General features: G+C 42.3%; 1 protein-coding gene and 1 pseudogene across 1 annotated transcript in view; both read left to right on the plus strand.

Moving 5' to 3' along the window:
* Positions 1–17,018, plus strand: part of Tmem38b (transmembrane protein 38B) — a 46,807-nt gene that overhangs the window by 8,006 nt on the left and 21,783 nt on the right. Inside the window, exon 2 of the mRNA XM_036179527.1 lies at positions 15,573–15,729. Within this exon, the coding sequence (XP_036035420.1) occupies positions 15,573–15,729 (157 nt within the window). The remainder of the gene's footprint in view (positions 1–15,572; positions 15,730–17,018) is intronic.
* On the plus strand, positions 13,592–14,416 carry LOC118577372 (annotated as a pseudogene).

Here is a 17,018-nt window from a genome sequence, read left to right on the forward strand (position 1 = left end):
TTATCTCCTTTAGACCCTTTTTTGTTTCTGTTTTTAAGTTTTTGTTTTGTTTTGAGAAAGAGATTTATGTGACTCAGGGTAGCTTTGAACTCATCTTAGAGTTGCGGTTTTCAACCTGTGGGCCACACACAGCCCCTTTGGCAAACCTCTGTCTCCATAAATCTTTACATTATGATTCATAACAGCAAAATTACTGTTATGAAGTAACAATGAAATAATTTTATGATTGGGGGGTCACCACACCATGAGGAGCTGTATTAAAGGGTTGAAGCATTAGGAAAGCTGAGAACCACTGCCTTAGGGCTTCCCCTGAGTGCCGGGGTTAGGGTGTGTGCCACTGGTTTATCCCTAAATCTTAATAAATTAATTAAATTAAAATAATTTGGCTGTGGTGGTATGAGCTATGGGGAAAGTTTGAAGTCCCAGTACTCAGGTGGTTGACAGGGATGTTCATGAGTTCCAGGCCAACCTAGACTGTATAATGAGACCCTCTCCCCAAAAACAAAACAAAAAAACCCTGATCAACACCCCCACTAAACAAACAAACAAACAAACAAACAAACCCACCTTGAACATATTTAAGTCTGTGTTCACATCCAGGTTCCTTTCTCCAAGAGCTCCACCCAAGGTTTCATGTAGCCCAGGCCAGCTTTGAACTTCTAGAAGATAGCCTTGGAATTCAGGTCTGCTTGCCTCCACCTCCTGAGTGCTGGTGTCACAGGCATGCATCACCCTGCTCAATTCTTTTGCTGTGCTGCATGCTAAGCAATCACTTCACCAACTGAGCTACATCCCCGCCTTCTGGAAATTTAATATACAATTATTTCTTCTATCCATGACATCTATTATTTCAGTCTGAAGTCTACAACAATCTTGCTAGCTTTCCAGTCATGTGTTGTTCATTAAACCAAATTGTTACTGAACAGTGTGCTCTTTCAGGCACTATATTAGATATTGAGGATCCCCAAACAGAAGATATTGTTATAGCTCTAAATAAGCTCAGCTTTTTTCTTTTTCAGTAGTGTCTCAGAAGGCAGCAACATCCTTCTCACACAGTAATAATAGTTATTCAGTTCAGCTCCGTGAAGACTATTTCAGCTGGATAATTATAATCCCTCCGCAATTCTGTAGTAGTGCACTCATTTGACAGATGTGGAGTTGGGGTGAGTAAGTATTGTGGTGGTATTGTGTTCTCCAAAATATTGTGCACTCTAATAAACTTATCTGGGGTCAGAGAACAGAACAGCCACAAATTAAGCATAGCAGTTAGGCACACACCTTTAATCCTAGCATTCCAGAGGCAGAGATCTGCCTGGATCTCTGAGTTCAAGGCCACACTGGAAACAGCCAGGCATGGTGATTCACGCCTTTAATCCCAGGAAGTAATGGCAGGAGGCAGAAAGGTATTTAAGGCGTGAGGACAAGGAACTGGCTAAGCTTTTAGGCTTTGGAGCAGCACAGATCAGCTGAGAGGCATCCAGTCTGAGGAAACAGAATCAGCTGAGGAACTGGTGAGGTGAGGTGGCTGTGGTTTGTTCTGCTTCTCTGATCTTTCAGCATTCACCCCAATACCTGGCTCCAGGTTTGCTCTTATTAATAAGACCATTTAAGATTCATGCTACAAAGTATCCTTCCTAAGGCACATGGGTAGTAAATTATAGAGCTTGTTCTTGACTCCAGATCTTGCTAGTTCCAGTTTCTTACTGTTCACTGTTCACTTTCGCTTTGCAGCCTTATTTAATGTTCTTGGTTTCTCAACATTTATAAGTCTCAAAGTTGTTATTTGTTATGTTTTTTTTTCTCCATGATCTTTGTCATTTCCACACCACAAAGCAATTTCTTCATTGTTTTTTATAATTAAATACAGAAATAAAGGTTGCTATTGTTCCTGCATCTAGTTTGTGGGAGATGAAAGGGTTAATATATTAAGAATTTGTTAATCTTGGTGTTATAGACAGATGGAAAAGTGACAGCAGCATATCTTGTAGTTTTTATGGATGTCTATATATTCATGCAAAAGGGACAATAGTCGTAAATATACAGCCTATGAATGTTCAAAATATATCTCTCCATGTAATTAATATCTAGATAAGAAGACTGCATCCGTGATTTTCAGAAGCACCTTTTTTTTGTATGATTTTAAAAGCTAGAATAGGCTCTGTCTAGTGTGGAGTGAGAAAGGATGTATTAGAAATGACAGTTCAAGGGCGGGGGTGGGCCTTAGTCTGTAATGTGCTTGCCGCACAAGCATGAGGATGTGTGTTCCATCCCTCATAAGCCGTATTCAGAAGCTCTCTGCTGTGGCACTCACGTGTAATCCCAGTGCTGGAGTTTCTGGCTAGCCAGTCTAGCTGAATTGGTGAGTTTTAGGTTCAGTAAGAGACCTGTCTCTCGGTTGGGGATTTAGCTCAGTGGTAGAGTGCTTGCCTAGCAAGCGCAAGGCCCTGGGTTCGATCCTCAGCTTTAAAAAAAAAGAAAAGAAAAAAAGAAAAAGAAACAAGAGACCTGTCTCAAAAGGTAAGCTTGAGGGAGATACCCAGCTTCTACCTCTGCCTCCACATTGCATACATCTATATAGCTATAGCTATGCATTCACACACACACACACACACACACACACACACACACACACACACACCCCTATAATTTACTCCTCTGAGTTTAGAGAGTTAGAGTTATTGCTTGAATATATTTTCTTCTTCTTCTCCTCTTCCTCCTTCTTCTCCTCCTCCTCCTCCTTCTTCTTTTTTAGGTGAACAGGAAGAATTTTTGACCTGACATAAGATACCAGTTAGTGATATGGTAGAGAGCATGCTCATAAAGACAGCAGAGCAGTGTCTGAACTGTACCAATAATGGCTTGGGTAGCATGGGGTAAGAACTTTAAACTCAGCGTTCTGTTTGTATAATGAGTGGGCTGGACTGAACACCAGCTAGAGTGGCTCCTCCTCAGGGGTCCTAGTTTTGGCTCTATGGAGTTTTTCTCTGTGCTTCTAAGTTTTCATAATTTCAGCTTATCCTTTGTTCCCCCAGAATAGTAACTGCGTTCTGAAGCTCATACCTCTGTTATATCATATTTACTTTTGCTTTTCAACTGTCTAGTTGAACTTCTATATGAATTTAGCTCTTTATATTAAATTCTCTGTTAAAGTAACTTTGTTTTCAATCTAAAGAGACAGTTAACTGATAAAAGAACCCAGGAGTAGAGTTTAACTTCACATTCTGGTTTGCAAGTGTCTTGTGTTTTTACTTTTTTTGGTTTTGATTTTTCTTTTTTTCCAAGTCATGGTTTCTCTGTGTAGCCTGCTATCCTGGAACTCTGTAGGCCAGGCTGACCCCAAACTCACAGAGATCTGCTTGCCTCTGCTTCCCGAGTACTGGGATTGAAGGCGTGCTCCACCACACCTAGCAGTTTTTGTTTGTTTGTTTGTTTTTTAATGGGGACTATTCGGATCCAGCTCTTTGAAAGCCCTCTACAAGGGTCTATGGAAGAATCTACAACCAGCTGATAATCTAATCTTAGATGATATGAAATGAATTGACGTACACCATGCTCTTTTGTCTGTCCACTTTATTCCTCTAAGACAAAATTCTATCTACACAGCTTCAGTTCTGTTCTCACACTCAGCTCTTCTCTGTTCCTTCTCTTCCTGTCCTCTCATTGTCCAAGTCCTAACTAAGCTCTTTTGCTCTTGACCTCATCTTTGTTCTCTGTTCCTCAGTCCATGCTCATCCCTTCCTTTCCCACTCTCCTGACCCAACCCAATCCACCTTCAATCTGTAAAAACTCTGCTCAGAGCTAGGAAACCTGGTATCCAGAAAGCCCTTTTTCTAAGTAAGTTACTCTAGGGCTGTGTGAGGAGGGGAGATCTGAGCATGATTTGCACAAGAAGCAAAGATATGCACCTAACTTCCCCTTGGGCCAGGTGGTGTCTCCATAAGGGTGTTTACCTTAATTCAGGAGCCTCAGGTGCCTCACAGGTGGTCTGACCAGCTATTTTGCTTGTCCTCAGATGCTTGCTAAAGGATAGTTGCAAAAGGCAGACATTTAATTCAAGTGTTAAGGAAGAAGCTGAGGGCCTGAAGGCAGTAAACCTTGTCTACCTGACTTTATTCAGGCATCTAATGTGTATGCCCAAGAAATGATCCATCCACTCCCGTTATAAGTTCTTGGGAAAGTTATGAGCACACAAGAAGTTCATAGCAGGAAACAGCTGATACATTAAAAGCTGAATAACACCAAATACTCCCTGAAATTTGGCTCAATCCTCTGGAAGAGTTCCTTGATTCTTCCAGGTATTAGCTTTGTCATAATCAGCTGAATTCCTACTTCATATTTTTGCTGCACCCATGGCAGTTTTTTTTTTTTTTTAACCCCAAAATGAAAACAGCTGTCTTTATGTAACCCTGATTGTCCTGGAACTCCCTATGTACACCAGGCTGGCCTCTTTCTCTTCCTTGCTGAGATGTAGGTTTTCTTCTTTTCTTTTGGTTTTGTTTCTTTTCTTTTCTTTTCTTTTCTTTTCTTTTCTTTTCTTTCCTTTTCCCTCCCTCCCTTCCTTCCTTCCTTCCTTCCTTCCTCTCTTCCTTCCTTCCTTCCTTCCTTCCTTAAGCTCATAGCTCATTTACTCTTTGGTAGGCCCGCCACCCAGCTCCCCAGTAATCATATGGAGGCTTATTCTTTCTTATGAATGCCTGGCCTTAGCTTGGCTTGTTTCTATCCAGTTTCTCTTAAATTATCCCATCTACTTTTTGCCTTTTTCTATTTCTGTATATCTTTCCTTCTATTGTATCTGGCCATGTGGCTGGCACCTTCTTTTCTCACTCCTCTAATCTTCTTTTTTTCTCCTTCTATTTATTCTCTTTGCCTGGCAGCCCTGCCTATCCCTCTCTTGCCTAGCTATTAACTGTTCAGCTCCTTATTAGACCAGTCAGGTGTTTTAGATAGACAAAGTAACACAGCATAGAATTAAACAAATGCAACATAAAAGAATGCAACACTGCCAGGCAGTGGTGGCGCACACCTTTAATCCCAGCACTCAGAGGCAGAGCCAGGCGGATCTCTGTGAGTTAGAGGCTAGCCTGGTCTCCAAAGCGAGTTCCAGGAAGGGCGCAAAACTACACAGAGAAACCCTGTCTCGAAAAACCAAAAAAAGAGAAAGAATGCAACACATCTTTATATCATTAAACAAATGTTCCACAGCATAAACAAATGTAACACATCTTCAACTAATATTCCACAAACTGGGATAAAAGGTTTGTATCACCACCCATGCCTTGCATGTATGTTGTTAAGACATACACTGCTATTTCTTAATCATCAGATCTAGTCAGTATAATATCTGTAGAGGAAGCTAGTGTGATATTGTGTAGATGCCCAGTATGATCCTTGTCTCTGTGGAACATGTTGAAATGTAGGAAAGTTACCATAGACTTGAAGACGGGGGTAGTTTAGTAAAGTGAAAGTTAGTCTAGAGAAAAAAAGCATTTGACTTCTAGATTGCAAGTTGCATTACTTTGATCCAGTAAATACTGCATCATAGGTGCTAGCTGCTATTAGAGATATTACATAGATTATGATTATTCACATCTCCTCACTAGGAGCCATCTGTTTTATAAACAGACTACAAACAATCAAGCCATGCGGTTACCATCTTTTTGTTTTTCAAATCTTTGGTTATGGTACCATTTTTTTTTTTAAATTGTGTGTGTGTGTGTGTGTGTGTGTGTGTGAGTGTGTGTGTAGATACATACTACTGCACTGGTAAGGAGAGGAATGTCTATGGGTTCTTGATCCTTCCTACCATAATCATTTATGGATCAGTATGCGGATTGTGCCAGTTGTCAAGTATATTTATTCTAGTTACACATTAAGGAACTGGGGAAATTACCACATAGTGGTTCTGTGTATCTACTTTTCCTACTGTAATTAAACATTGATTGAAGATGGGGCTGGAGAGATGGCTCAGAGGTTAAGAGCACCAACTGCTCTTCCAGAGGTCCTGAGTTCAATTCCCAGCACCCACATGGTGGCTCACAACCACCTGTAATGAGATCTGGCACCCTCTTCTGTATGCATAATAAATAAATAAATCTTTGAAAAAAAAAAAAAACTGGGCAGTGGGGCTGCATGCCTGTAATCCTAGCACTCGGGAGGCAGAGGCAGGTGGATCTTGAGAGTTCGAGGTCAGCCTGGTCTATAGAGCTAGTCCAGGACAGGCTCCAGAGCTACAGAGAAAACCTGTCTTGAAAAAACAAAAAAAAAAAAAAAAAAAAATTGATTGAAAACTTCTTGAATTGTGTCAGACACAAATTCTGTGAGCTTACATTGATAAATTTTAAAAAATAATTTTGATGACAAACCATGTGTGACTTGTATTACCTGTTATCTGTTGCTGTGATAAAACATCACGACTAAGGTAACTTACAGAAGAAAGCATTTATTTTGGCTTCAATTTCAGAGTCTTAATGGCCAGGCCAGCATGGCAGCAGCCTGCAGACTTGGTGGTGGCAACAGGAAGCTAGGAGCGTACATCCTCAACTACAAGCACAGAACAGGGCGAGTGAACTGGAAGGCAGGATCTTAGCTCTCAAAGCCTGCTTCTGCTGACATCCTCCCTCCATCAAGGCCACCCCTCCAGCCTCCCAACAGCACCACAACTGGTGACGAACCTTTCCAACACTAGAAGCTGTGGGGGAGATTCTCGTTCATGGCACTACATCAGGCAAACAAGATTTATGTATGTTTGTGTGTGCGACTATTGTAGATGTAATTCTCAATGGTCTTATTAAATAAGAAACACAGAGCCAAATGCAGAGTTAAAAGCCTAGGGATCAGAGAGCAGTAGCCAAGAGCTAAGACCACCTTCTTACCACCTGCTGTGTCTGTCTTTTTATTAACTTTCTGTTCTGCCTTCTCATTGGTTCTAAACCCAACTAAATGACTTCTTCATCATTGCCTGTCTGTACAGACCTCCAGGTCTCTATGGTTGGTACTTGAATTAAAGGCGTGTGTCTTCAAGCTTGCTATGTCCTTGAACACATGGACTCTGCCTGCCATATGATCGGATTAAGGGCATGTGCTACCACTACTAGACTTCTACTTAATGGCTTCCTCTTAACTCTGATCTCCAGGCAACTTTATTTATTAACGTACAAATAAAATCACATTTCAACACAAATAAAATATCACCATACACTATCAATTACTCTCCTGTTACCCTGACAAAAGCAAGTGGGAGAGAGGAGTCTGTCATGGTGGGAAGCCATGACTACAGGGGCAGGAAGCTGTCTGGTCACTTTTTATCCACACAAAAGAAGCAGGAGAGAGGGGAGGGAGGGAGGAGGGTCTGGAGGGAGGGGAGAAGGAGGGAGGAGGCCATAAACCCAGTCTGCCTCAGTGATGTACTTCCCACAGCAGCCTTTCCACATAGTGTCTCCAACTAAGAACCAAGTGATCAAATACACTGGTGTCATGGGACTTCTTGCTCAGACCACCACAGTGTCGTGCACATGTTTGTGCATGTGGAGGCCACGGGATGACCTTGGCTGTTCTTCAGGAACACCTTCCACTCATTCCATCCACGTTGTTTTTTTTTTTTGAGACTGAGTCTCTCAGTGACCTTGAACTCACCAAGTATGGTAGGCTGTCACAGCCATTGAGCCCCATGGATCTACCTGTCTTCACCTCCCCAGTGCTGGGATTGTATACCACTACCTCTGGCTTTTTATTTTTATTTTATTTTATTTTTATAAACATGGTTCTCTAGGGATCAAACTCAGCTGCTGGTACTTGCAAGGCAGGTATTGCCATTTCCTCCAGCTTCTTTTTTTTGCCCCCACCCCCACCGTGTGTGTGTGTGTGTGTGTGTGTGTGTGTGTGTGTGTGTGTGTGTGTAAGCCAGTGGTAAGCCTCAGGTGTGGTTTCTCAAGATGCTTCCTCTTTTTTGAGACAGTCTCACTTTTGCTTAGGAACTCGCTGATCAGAAAGACTGGCTGGCCAGGGATCTGCCTGTCTCCAACACAGGTTACCATTTCCCAGCGCTTTTTTTTTTTTTTAAGTGAATTCTGGGGATCAAACTCAGGTCCTCATCCTTGCATAGCAAGTGCTATACTGACTGAGCTGTCTCCCCAACACCCCCACTTTAAAAAGGGGAACTGTAGGGAAAGACCAAAATAAAAACATGTTAGTGTTCACACGATGTGTAACACCTCAAGTGGAAGCTATGAGAAAGCCGGCAATTCTCATGCTCCTTTCTGGATGTCATAGCAACCACCTGCCAGGTGGATGTCAACTGTTGTGAACATAACAGTGCAGTGGTTCTCCCAGGAGAGGAAAGGAAGAAGACGGAAGGAAATATGCTCAATATACAATATGTACGTGCTGGAAATTTTAAAAATACAAAAGGAAACCTCAGTGTAGTAGTTCTTAAAAATAGGTATGTACCACTGACCTAAATTTAGACTGAGTGCAAGATAGAAAGGTCATGTTCACCTACACTAAAGAGTCCGTTCAGGCTTTGTGATGACCAAGTTGGCAAAACCATTTTAGGCCGTTCTAAAGATTCATTTGGGATTTTGTAGGTGTGATTTGAAGTGAGTTCATGGAAGTGAATTATGATTTTATGTTTAACTTTCATTCTTAGTAAAAGTAAGTCTCATTGGAATGCAGCATATTCACTCAATTACACATCCCCGATGACTACTTTTTGCCAAATTGGAGTTGGATGGTTGAACAGACACTGTATAGCCCCGTGGTGCCTCAAATATTACATCTAGTCAGTACAGACAGGCTGCCAGCTCCTGGTTTTGTCGGGCAGAGTGAGAACGCAGCCTTCCTGTGACCCACAGGGCTTACTGTAGCCACGGGCATGTAACTGGGGCTACCAGTCATGCCGCTGACCACTGCCCTATCCAGTCCCAGGAGGCTGTGTGGGTAGCAGGCCTCGTTCAGCTGTTGCACCATTTACCTGTCTGTCTTCCTCCAGCTGTCCATCACAGCACACTTGAGGTATCTGGTGTGTTAAAGTTCATAGGAGATTATTTGTACTTCAGCCATCTTGTACTTGAAATTCAGTTTAGTCTGCAGAGTGTCAGCTTTTGCAAAGAATTTTTTGGAAAATAATTCTGTTGGTAGCATATTTGAAATATCTTAAGGTAGGATAGAGAATTTTCTCTCTCTCCTAAATGTATGTTAGAAATCAAGTAATTCAGAGCTAGGGAGATAGCTCAGTGCATAATGCACTTGCTATACAAGCATACATAATGGATTTGGATTCCCAGAACCCATGTAAAAGCCAGATGGGTGTGGTGGCCACCTGTAAGTTCAGTGCTTGGGCAGAGTCAGGGAATGCCTGGGGCAACCTGACTAGCAAAGACTAACTGGAATCAGTAGGTCCTGGGATCAGAGAGAGACCCTGCTTCAAAAAGTAAAGTGGGTAGAAATTAGGAAAGATAGCCTCCATATACATGTACTCACACACACACACACACACACACACACACACACACACACACACACCTGTGTACCCACACGTATGCAAATACACACATATACCACACATACACACATCTATGGCTCTGCAGTCTGAACTAGAGAAGGTTTTCTTGCTGACATAATTTTGAAAATGGGGTCAAATAATAGGACCAATCTGAGGGGGTATCCCCCTCCCCAACCTGTTCTCTTCCCGAGTCTTTTCTGTCTAATACACCCTAGTTCATTGATTTAAGGACTGTTGATTTGCTTTCACTGGCGTGGCACATCATTCCCACCCCAGCCTTTCAGTAAGAAACAAAGGAATTACATTTTTGGCATAGAGAATTGAATGAGCAGCAGCCCGAGGCTTTCCTTTGGCCTGTTTATCTCTGCTCCCAGATTGATCCATTCAGCAAGTAAATCAGCCAGCTGTGTCTACCATGTACTCAGCATAAAAGTATGTTGACCAGTTGAGTGGTGGCGGCGCACAACTATAATCCCAGCACTCGGGAGGCAGAGGCAGGTGGATCTTTGTGAGTTCGAGGCCAGCCTGGTCTACAGAGCAAGATCCAGGAAAGGCGCAAAGCTACACAGAGAAACCCTGTCTCGAAAAAAAAAAAAAAAAAAGCATGTTGTCTTATTTTAAATCCTTATAAAGTATATAATATTTTCATATTATGAATGATGAAATTTAATGCAAAAGAGATTGAGGCCCTGTCCAGAAGTTAGAGAGCTACTGGTACTCCTAACTCTTTGTTTAAATTGTGACAATAAGGGAAACTCATGGTAGCATAATCTTAATGCTTAAATGGTTTGAAACATTTCACATATGTTTTTCTGTCACATGAACATCTTTAGAGCACCCATTCCTTACTGAGGCCTCTTTTAAAATCTCAAAGATTAAATCTTAAAATGCAGCTATAACTTGGGCACAAGTTCAAGAATATGGGGATGTCTTAAGTGCAGTGAGTAAATTGAAGTTGTGGGAAATGGTATTTGTTAGGCATAATCAGAAATGAATAAGCATTTGATACATTTTATTTGTATTGTTTTGATGGGTAAAGGGAAGTCTGGATGTATATGGGTCCACTTATTAGCCAGCGAATGCTCAGTGTAGGGTAAAGGCTAATTATTTGTTAGAATAACATTGAGCCAGTATTCTCTAAATGTGAATGTAGCAGAAACAGTCAGTTACTTGAGGAATATCTTCGTAGTGATGGCAATGTGTCACACTTTGAATCTCATTCAGATCGAGCTTCCATTTGGAGAACTCACCCCCAGTGCTAGCCAGGGTATACCTGTGTGTGAGGAGTCATCCTCATCTCCATAATGAGTTTGAAGCCAGTGTGGAATGTATGAGACTGTCTTAATAAATATATAAGTAAAAACTAAAACCTCAATTTTTTTTGATCATCTTTATTAATGCCAGGATTCTCATACTAACAGTTAATAGTTTGTTAGTGCACACTGGTTTCTGTGCACTCTATTTTTATATCTTAACAACATACCCAGTGTTTAGTATTCCTTCACAAAAGGTCCCATGCTGTAATTTTGTTGTTCCATGTAGTCACTATGTACTTCTCGAAATTGCTTATGTTTTGCTGGTTTGGACTATTTTTATGTTTTAATTCATTTTTCTTTTGATAATTTTAGATTTATAAATCAAGTTCCAGCATAATTGGTTAAGGACCTCCTACATAGTACTTACTTAATATTTACCAAGTGTTTACTTTTTGTTATTTTTATTTTTCCACTCTGAATTTTTCTACTTGTGCATATTATTTTTAGGGCCGTGTAAATATAAATTAGAGGCATTTTGTCTAGTCACTTCTAATTATTTGAGATAGTATATTTTGACCGCAAAACAGTTATAAAAATCAGAAAGTATAACTGTGATAAAAATGCATTTTTTCTGCCTCAGTCTGTAAATTTCATCAGTTCTCTAATGTCCAATAGTTGTCACTGAAAGAGAAATTAACCTTGAAACAAATTGGCCTGTGTGTGTGTGTGTGTGTGTGTGTGTGTGTGTGTGTGTGCTCGAATGTGCTTGTGTATGCATACTGTGTTTGTTCCTTGATCTAGATATTTTAAAGGTAAAGGCCAGGTTTTCTTCTTCAGAGTAGCCTTCTACTTGGGTTTTGCAGATTAGATTAGATTAATTATGGTTATATATTTTGAAAGAAATCCCACAGAAATGGGAGTTCGTTCTCAGAACTTCGGGTCTAGAATCACTTGATGTTCAGAGTAGTTTCTATTAGGTTTCTCCCTCCAGTTATTTTCTCCTATAACTCATAAGTCATTTGTTAGGACTAATTTTTAGATGGTAAAATACATATTTCTCATTAATTTAAAAGTGTCATTTTTAAGATTTTCTTTTTAAAGTGTGTGTGTGTGTGTGTGTGTATGTGTGTATGTATGTTTGTATTTGTGCACTTGAGTGCTGCCCCTACCGAGGTCACAAGAGGATGCTAGATGCCCTGGACCTGGAGTTATGGGCTGTTCTGAGCTGTTTGATGTAGGTGCTGGAAACCATGCAAAAGCAGTGTATTAATCAGTGTTCTCTAATGTATTCATATATGTATGAATTCATTAGAGTGGCTTACAGGCTGTGGTCCAGGTAGTCCAATAATGAATGTCTCCCAGTGGAAAGGCCAAGGATCTAGCTGTTCACTTCATGAACTGGATGTCTTAGCAGTCCTATTCTGGTGCTGGAGTCCCGGAGGATTCTGTGGAGCTGCTGTCTTCAGCTTACTTTGGAATCCCAAAGATTCTGATACCAGCGGAGGAAAGCCTAAGCACCAGGGTAGATGAACTTGTCAGCAAGACTGAAGGCAAACAGGCAAAAAACAAAAGCTTCCTTCTTCTCTGTCCTTAGATGTAGGCTGCCACCAGCAGGTGTGGCCCAGATTTCGGGTAGATCACCTCACTTCAGCTGCTTGGGTTTTAGTTGGTTCCAGCTGTAGTCACTTGACAACCAAGACAGCCATTCGGAGCAGTGTGTGCTGTTAGCCACTGAGCCAGCTCTCTAGCAGCCCCCCGCCCCCATCTGACCTTGGAGTTTGTTCCTGTTTCCAGCCTGAGATGTCAAAAGCTTAGTTTGTTTGCTGTGGCCTCTTAGGTTTTCTAAAGTTCTTAAGGTTATAAACCTTTCTTCAAAAAACCAAAAAGACTTTGTTATTGGTGGTGGTAGGGTGCTGCAGCAAGTGTGTGGAGGTCAGAGAGCAGCTTATGGGGCAGATTCTCTCCTTCCACCTTTACGTGGGTTCTGGGGATTGAACTCAGGCTGTCAGCCTTGTACAAGTTCCTCTATCCACTGAGCCATTGGAATGGCCCAACTTTTCTTTTAAATAAATTAATTACACTATTTATTTGTGTGCTGTGGGATGTCTTTCAGTATGCTGTTAATATGTGTTGCTCTGATTGGTTGATAAATAAAGCTGCTTTGGCCTATGGGAAGGCAGTTTATAGGCAGGTAGGAAATCTGAGGAGAGAGACAGGAGGAAGAAAGGAGAGGCAGGACAGATGCCAGTCTCCGCCAAAGGAGAAAAGAAGCCAGCAGACCAGTAAAGCCACAGAATACATGGCAAAACATAGAGTAATAGAAATGGGTTAATTTAAAATGTAAGAGCTAGCTAGCAAGAAGCCTCACCCATAGGCCATATAGTTTGCAAGTAATATAAGCCTCTGTGTGTTTACTTGGAATCAAGTGGCTGCAGGACCCAGGATGGGGAGATTCGTCCCGACAGCAGGGCTGGGAAGGACCAGAGAAACCTCAGACTACATGTGCACTTGTGCGTATGCACGTGTGCCTGTGTGCTGGTCAGTGGACAGTGTGTGGGATTTGGTTCTTTCCTTCTACCATGTCTGAGCCCTAGGGCTCAGACTTGGTAACAAGTGCTTTACCTGCTGAGCCGTCTCACTGGCCTCCGACCTTTCATACTATATTCCTTTGCCACATTGTCTAGGAGTCTCCGAGTAAGATTTGGGATGAAAGGAAATGCTAAGTGGGAACCTTTTAAAATTAACCATCTGGCTTTTTTCCCCCCGCGCTACTCTGGGACGGGTCTATACGGCATTGCTCTTGATTCCCGTCGTAACTTAAAGGGAAACTTACACAATGTCCGGAGCCCTTGATGTCCTCAAATTCCTTGCTGCAGGAACCCACTTAGGTGGCACCAACCTTGACTTCCAAATGGAGCAGTACATCTACAAAAGGAAAAGTGATGGCATCTGCATCATAAATCTGAAGAGGACCCGGGAGAAGCTGTTGCTTGCAGCCTGTGTTATTGTTGCCATTGAGAACCCTGCTGATGTCAGCATCATCTCCTCCAGGAACACTGGGCAGCGAGCTGTGCTGAAGTTTGCTGCCGCCACTGGAGCCACTCCAATTGCTGCTTCACTCCTGGGACCTTCACCAGATCCAAGCAGCCTTCAAGGAGCCGCCGATTCTAGTGGTGACTGACCCAGAACTGACCACCAGCCCCTCACAGAGGCGTCTTTCGCCAACCTGCCCACCATTGCGCTGTGTAACACAGACTCTCCTCTGTGCTATGTGGACATTGCCGTCCCGTGCAACCATAAGGGAGCTCACTCAGTGGGTCTGATGTAGTGGATGCTGGCCTGGGAAGTACTCCGCATGCGTGGCACTATCTCCCGTGAGCACCCATAGGAAGTTATGCCTGATCTTTACTTCTACAGAGACCCAGAGAAGAAGGCTGTGACCAAGGAGGAATTCCAGGGCGAATGGACCGCACCAGCTCCTGAGTTCACTGCTGCTCAGTCAGAGGTGGCAGACTGGTCCAAGGGTGTGCAGGTGCCCTCTGTGCCCATCCAGCGGTTCCCTACTGAAGACTGGAGTGCCCAGCCAGCCAATGAGGACTGGTCAGCAGCTCCCACACTGCAGGCCACTATGTGGGTTGGAGCCACCACTGAGTGGTCCTGAGCTCCTCTGCAGACACCTGAGCAAAGGAAGAAAAGGTGGAAGGAAAATAAAGATCCTATAATCTGTCAAAAAAAAAAAAAAAAAAAACCATCTGTTACTAGAAACTGGCAAGAAGAACTTGGATGGTATTTTAAGGATGTCAAAATTATTAAAAATACTTCTGGGGATGGGAGATGGCTTTAGTGGGTAAAGTGTTTGCTGGGCAAGCATGAGGACCTGAGTTCAGATCCCCAGTCCCCATATGAAAGCCAGGTATGGGGCCGTGCATGCCTGAAACCCAAGGGATGGGAGGATGGAGGCAGGTAGGTCCTAGGAGTTTGCTTACTGGCCAATATAGTAAAACTATATCCAGATTTGGTGAGTGGCCCTGTCTCTAAAATAAGAGGGATCTAGGCATAGTGGTGTACGTCTTTAACTCCAGCATTCAGGAGGATGAGGCAGGTGGATCTCTAGACACTAGCCTCATGTACATAGAGAGTTCCAGGCCAGCCAAGATTACATAGTGCCCTGCCTACAAAACCCTAAAAGACAGAGAGCAATATGAGAAGAAACCCCGAGTCAACCCCAGCTTCCACGTGTGCATGCATAAGGTGTGCTGTCTCTCACTTTTCTTCCCCACCCACCTTTTTAAAAAGACAAATAGGTTGTTTTGGGGTTAGATGACTCAGCGGGTGATGTGCATGAGCATGGAGAGCTCACTCTGGATCCCCATACCCAAATCAAAGCTGAGCAAAGCAGCCCTTGACTGACCCCAGCACTGGGCTGGAGAAGGCAGGTCCAGGGCTCGCTGGACAGTCAGTCTAACTGAAAAGCGGGCTTCAAGTTCAGGAGAGTCCCTGTTTCAAAAATAACAGGGAGACATGATTCGAAAGCCGTTCTGACATCAATGTCGGACCTCCACGTGCCTGCACTGGAGAATAGCCCCCCAACATACCCACATGTACACACACCCACTTTCACCCACCCCACCCCACCCCACACAATAAAGCCAACAACTTAAAAAGAATACTGGTTTAAATAATCATGATTAGCACACTCATGAATATAGTTCATGAGAAACTACAAATTTGGTTTATTTCTCTGGTATGATGGGTCCTTGGAACTTTGCTGTAAATGGACGACTATCTCCAAGCACGTTTCTACTCTGTCATTCCAGGAGCAGCAGCAGCGGCATGGAGTAACCCCATGTCCAGCTGGTTGAGTGCTATGCTCCACTGCTTTGGTGGAGGGATTTTGTCCTGCATCCTGCTTGCAGAGCCTCCACTGAAGTTCCTTACAAACCACACTAACATTTTACTGGCTTCTTCAATCTGGTAAGTTGCCCATATGTTGCACTGTGAGGGACTTTAAGACTTCTTTTCTAGATGGTAGTAACACAGCTCCTTTTCCTTTAAGGTTTTTAAGTCCTCAAGTTCACGCATGTGCAGTGAATGAACATAAACAGTGCCCAAGGTTTCAAAGTGCAAATTTACCTCTTGCCCTTTCTCCCCTGTCTTCTCCCAGTGACAACTGTTCTCACAAATTTTTGTGGGAACATTTTAATGTGAGAGAACATGAAATATTGGCCCAAATATTTTAGTTTGTGAAACAAACTCTAACATATAGAATTATGACATGATAAAAGCTTAAATATGAACAACTAAACAAAAAGTCCAAGTGATTATGGCTTATGTATAGTTTTCTTGTCTTCCTCTTTGTTGGATTTTATTTATTTATTGAATTTGTTTGTTTGTTGATAGAGAGATAGATTGATTGATTCAGTGTCTCATTGTGTAGCCCTGGCTGTCCTGAAACTCAGTATGTAGACCAGGCTGTCCTTGAACTCATAGAGATCCACTTACTCTGCCTCCTGAGTGCTGGGGCTAAAGGTGTGCACCACCATGTCCAGCTACTGGATTATTTAAAGACCTCTGACATCTTTAAAAGTTAATTTGATACTTTTGAAGTGAAGGACAAAATGTTGATAGGAGCTGGCTTGGATTCGTCTACATCCAAATTGGGATATTCTTAAAAGGACTGACTAAGTTAAAATTACTGAATATTGATAAAATCAGTGTGCTTTGTTTTATTTAAACTAAATTGTGTTTTCTATTAAAAACCCTATCAATTTAATACATATCAGGAACATTTAGAATTCATTTTTATGTTTTGTTTTGTTTTTTTGAGACAGGGTTTCTCTATGTAGCCCTGGCTGTCCTGGAACTCAGAGATCCGCCTGCCTCTACCTCCTGAGTGCTGGGATTAAAGGCGTGTGCCACTACCACCCAGTTTAGAATTCATTTTTACTGGGGCTGGTGAGATGGCTCAGTGGGTAAAGGAGCTTGCTGCACAAGTCTGGCCACCTGAATTGTAGCCCCAGCACTCACATAAAGGCAGAAGGAGAGAATCAGCCGCACAAAGTAGCCTTCTTGACTTCCACTTGTCCATTATGGCATGCAGTGCCCCCATCATGCACATGCAAACAATAATAAATATAATTAAAAATTCATTTTATTATAATAATTTAAAAATTATTAAGTACTTATAAACAGGGATATTATAAATAATAGTAGTAGTGGTAAAGTCATAGTGGGAACCTGTGGCTGTGGAAAGTAGTGGGGGT

The sequence above is a fragment of the Onychomys torridus genome, chromosome 2, assembly GCF_903995425.1.
Source record: "Onychomys torridus chromosome 2, mOncTor1.1, whole genome shotgun sequence".
NCBI classification, from domain to species: Eukaryota; Metazoa; Chordata; class Mammalia; order Rodentia; family Cricetidae; genus Onychomys; species Onychomys torridus.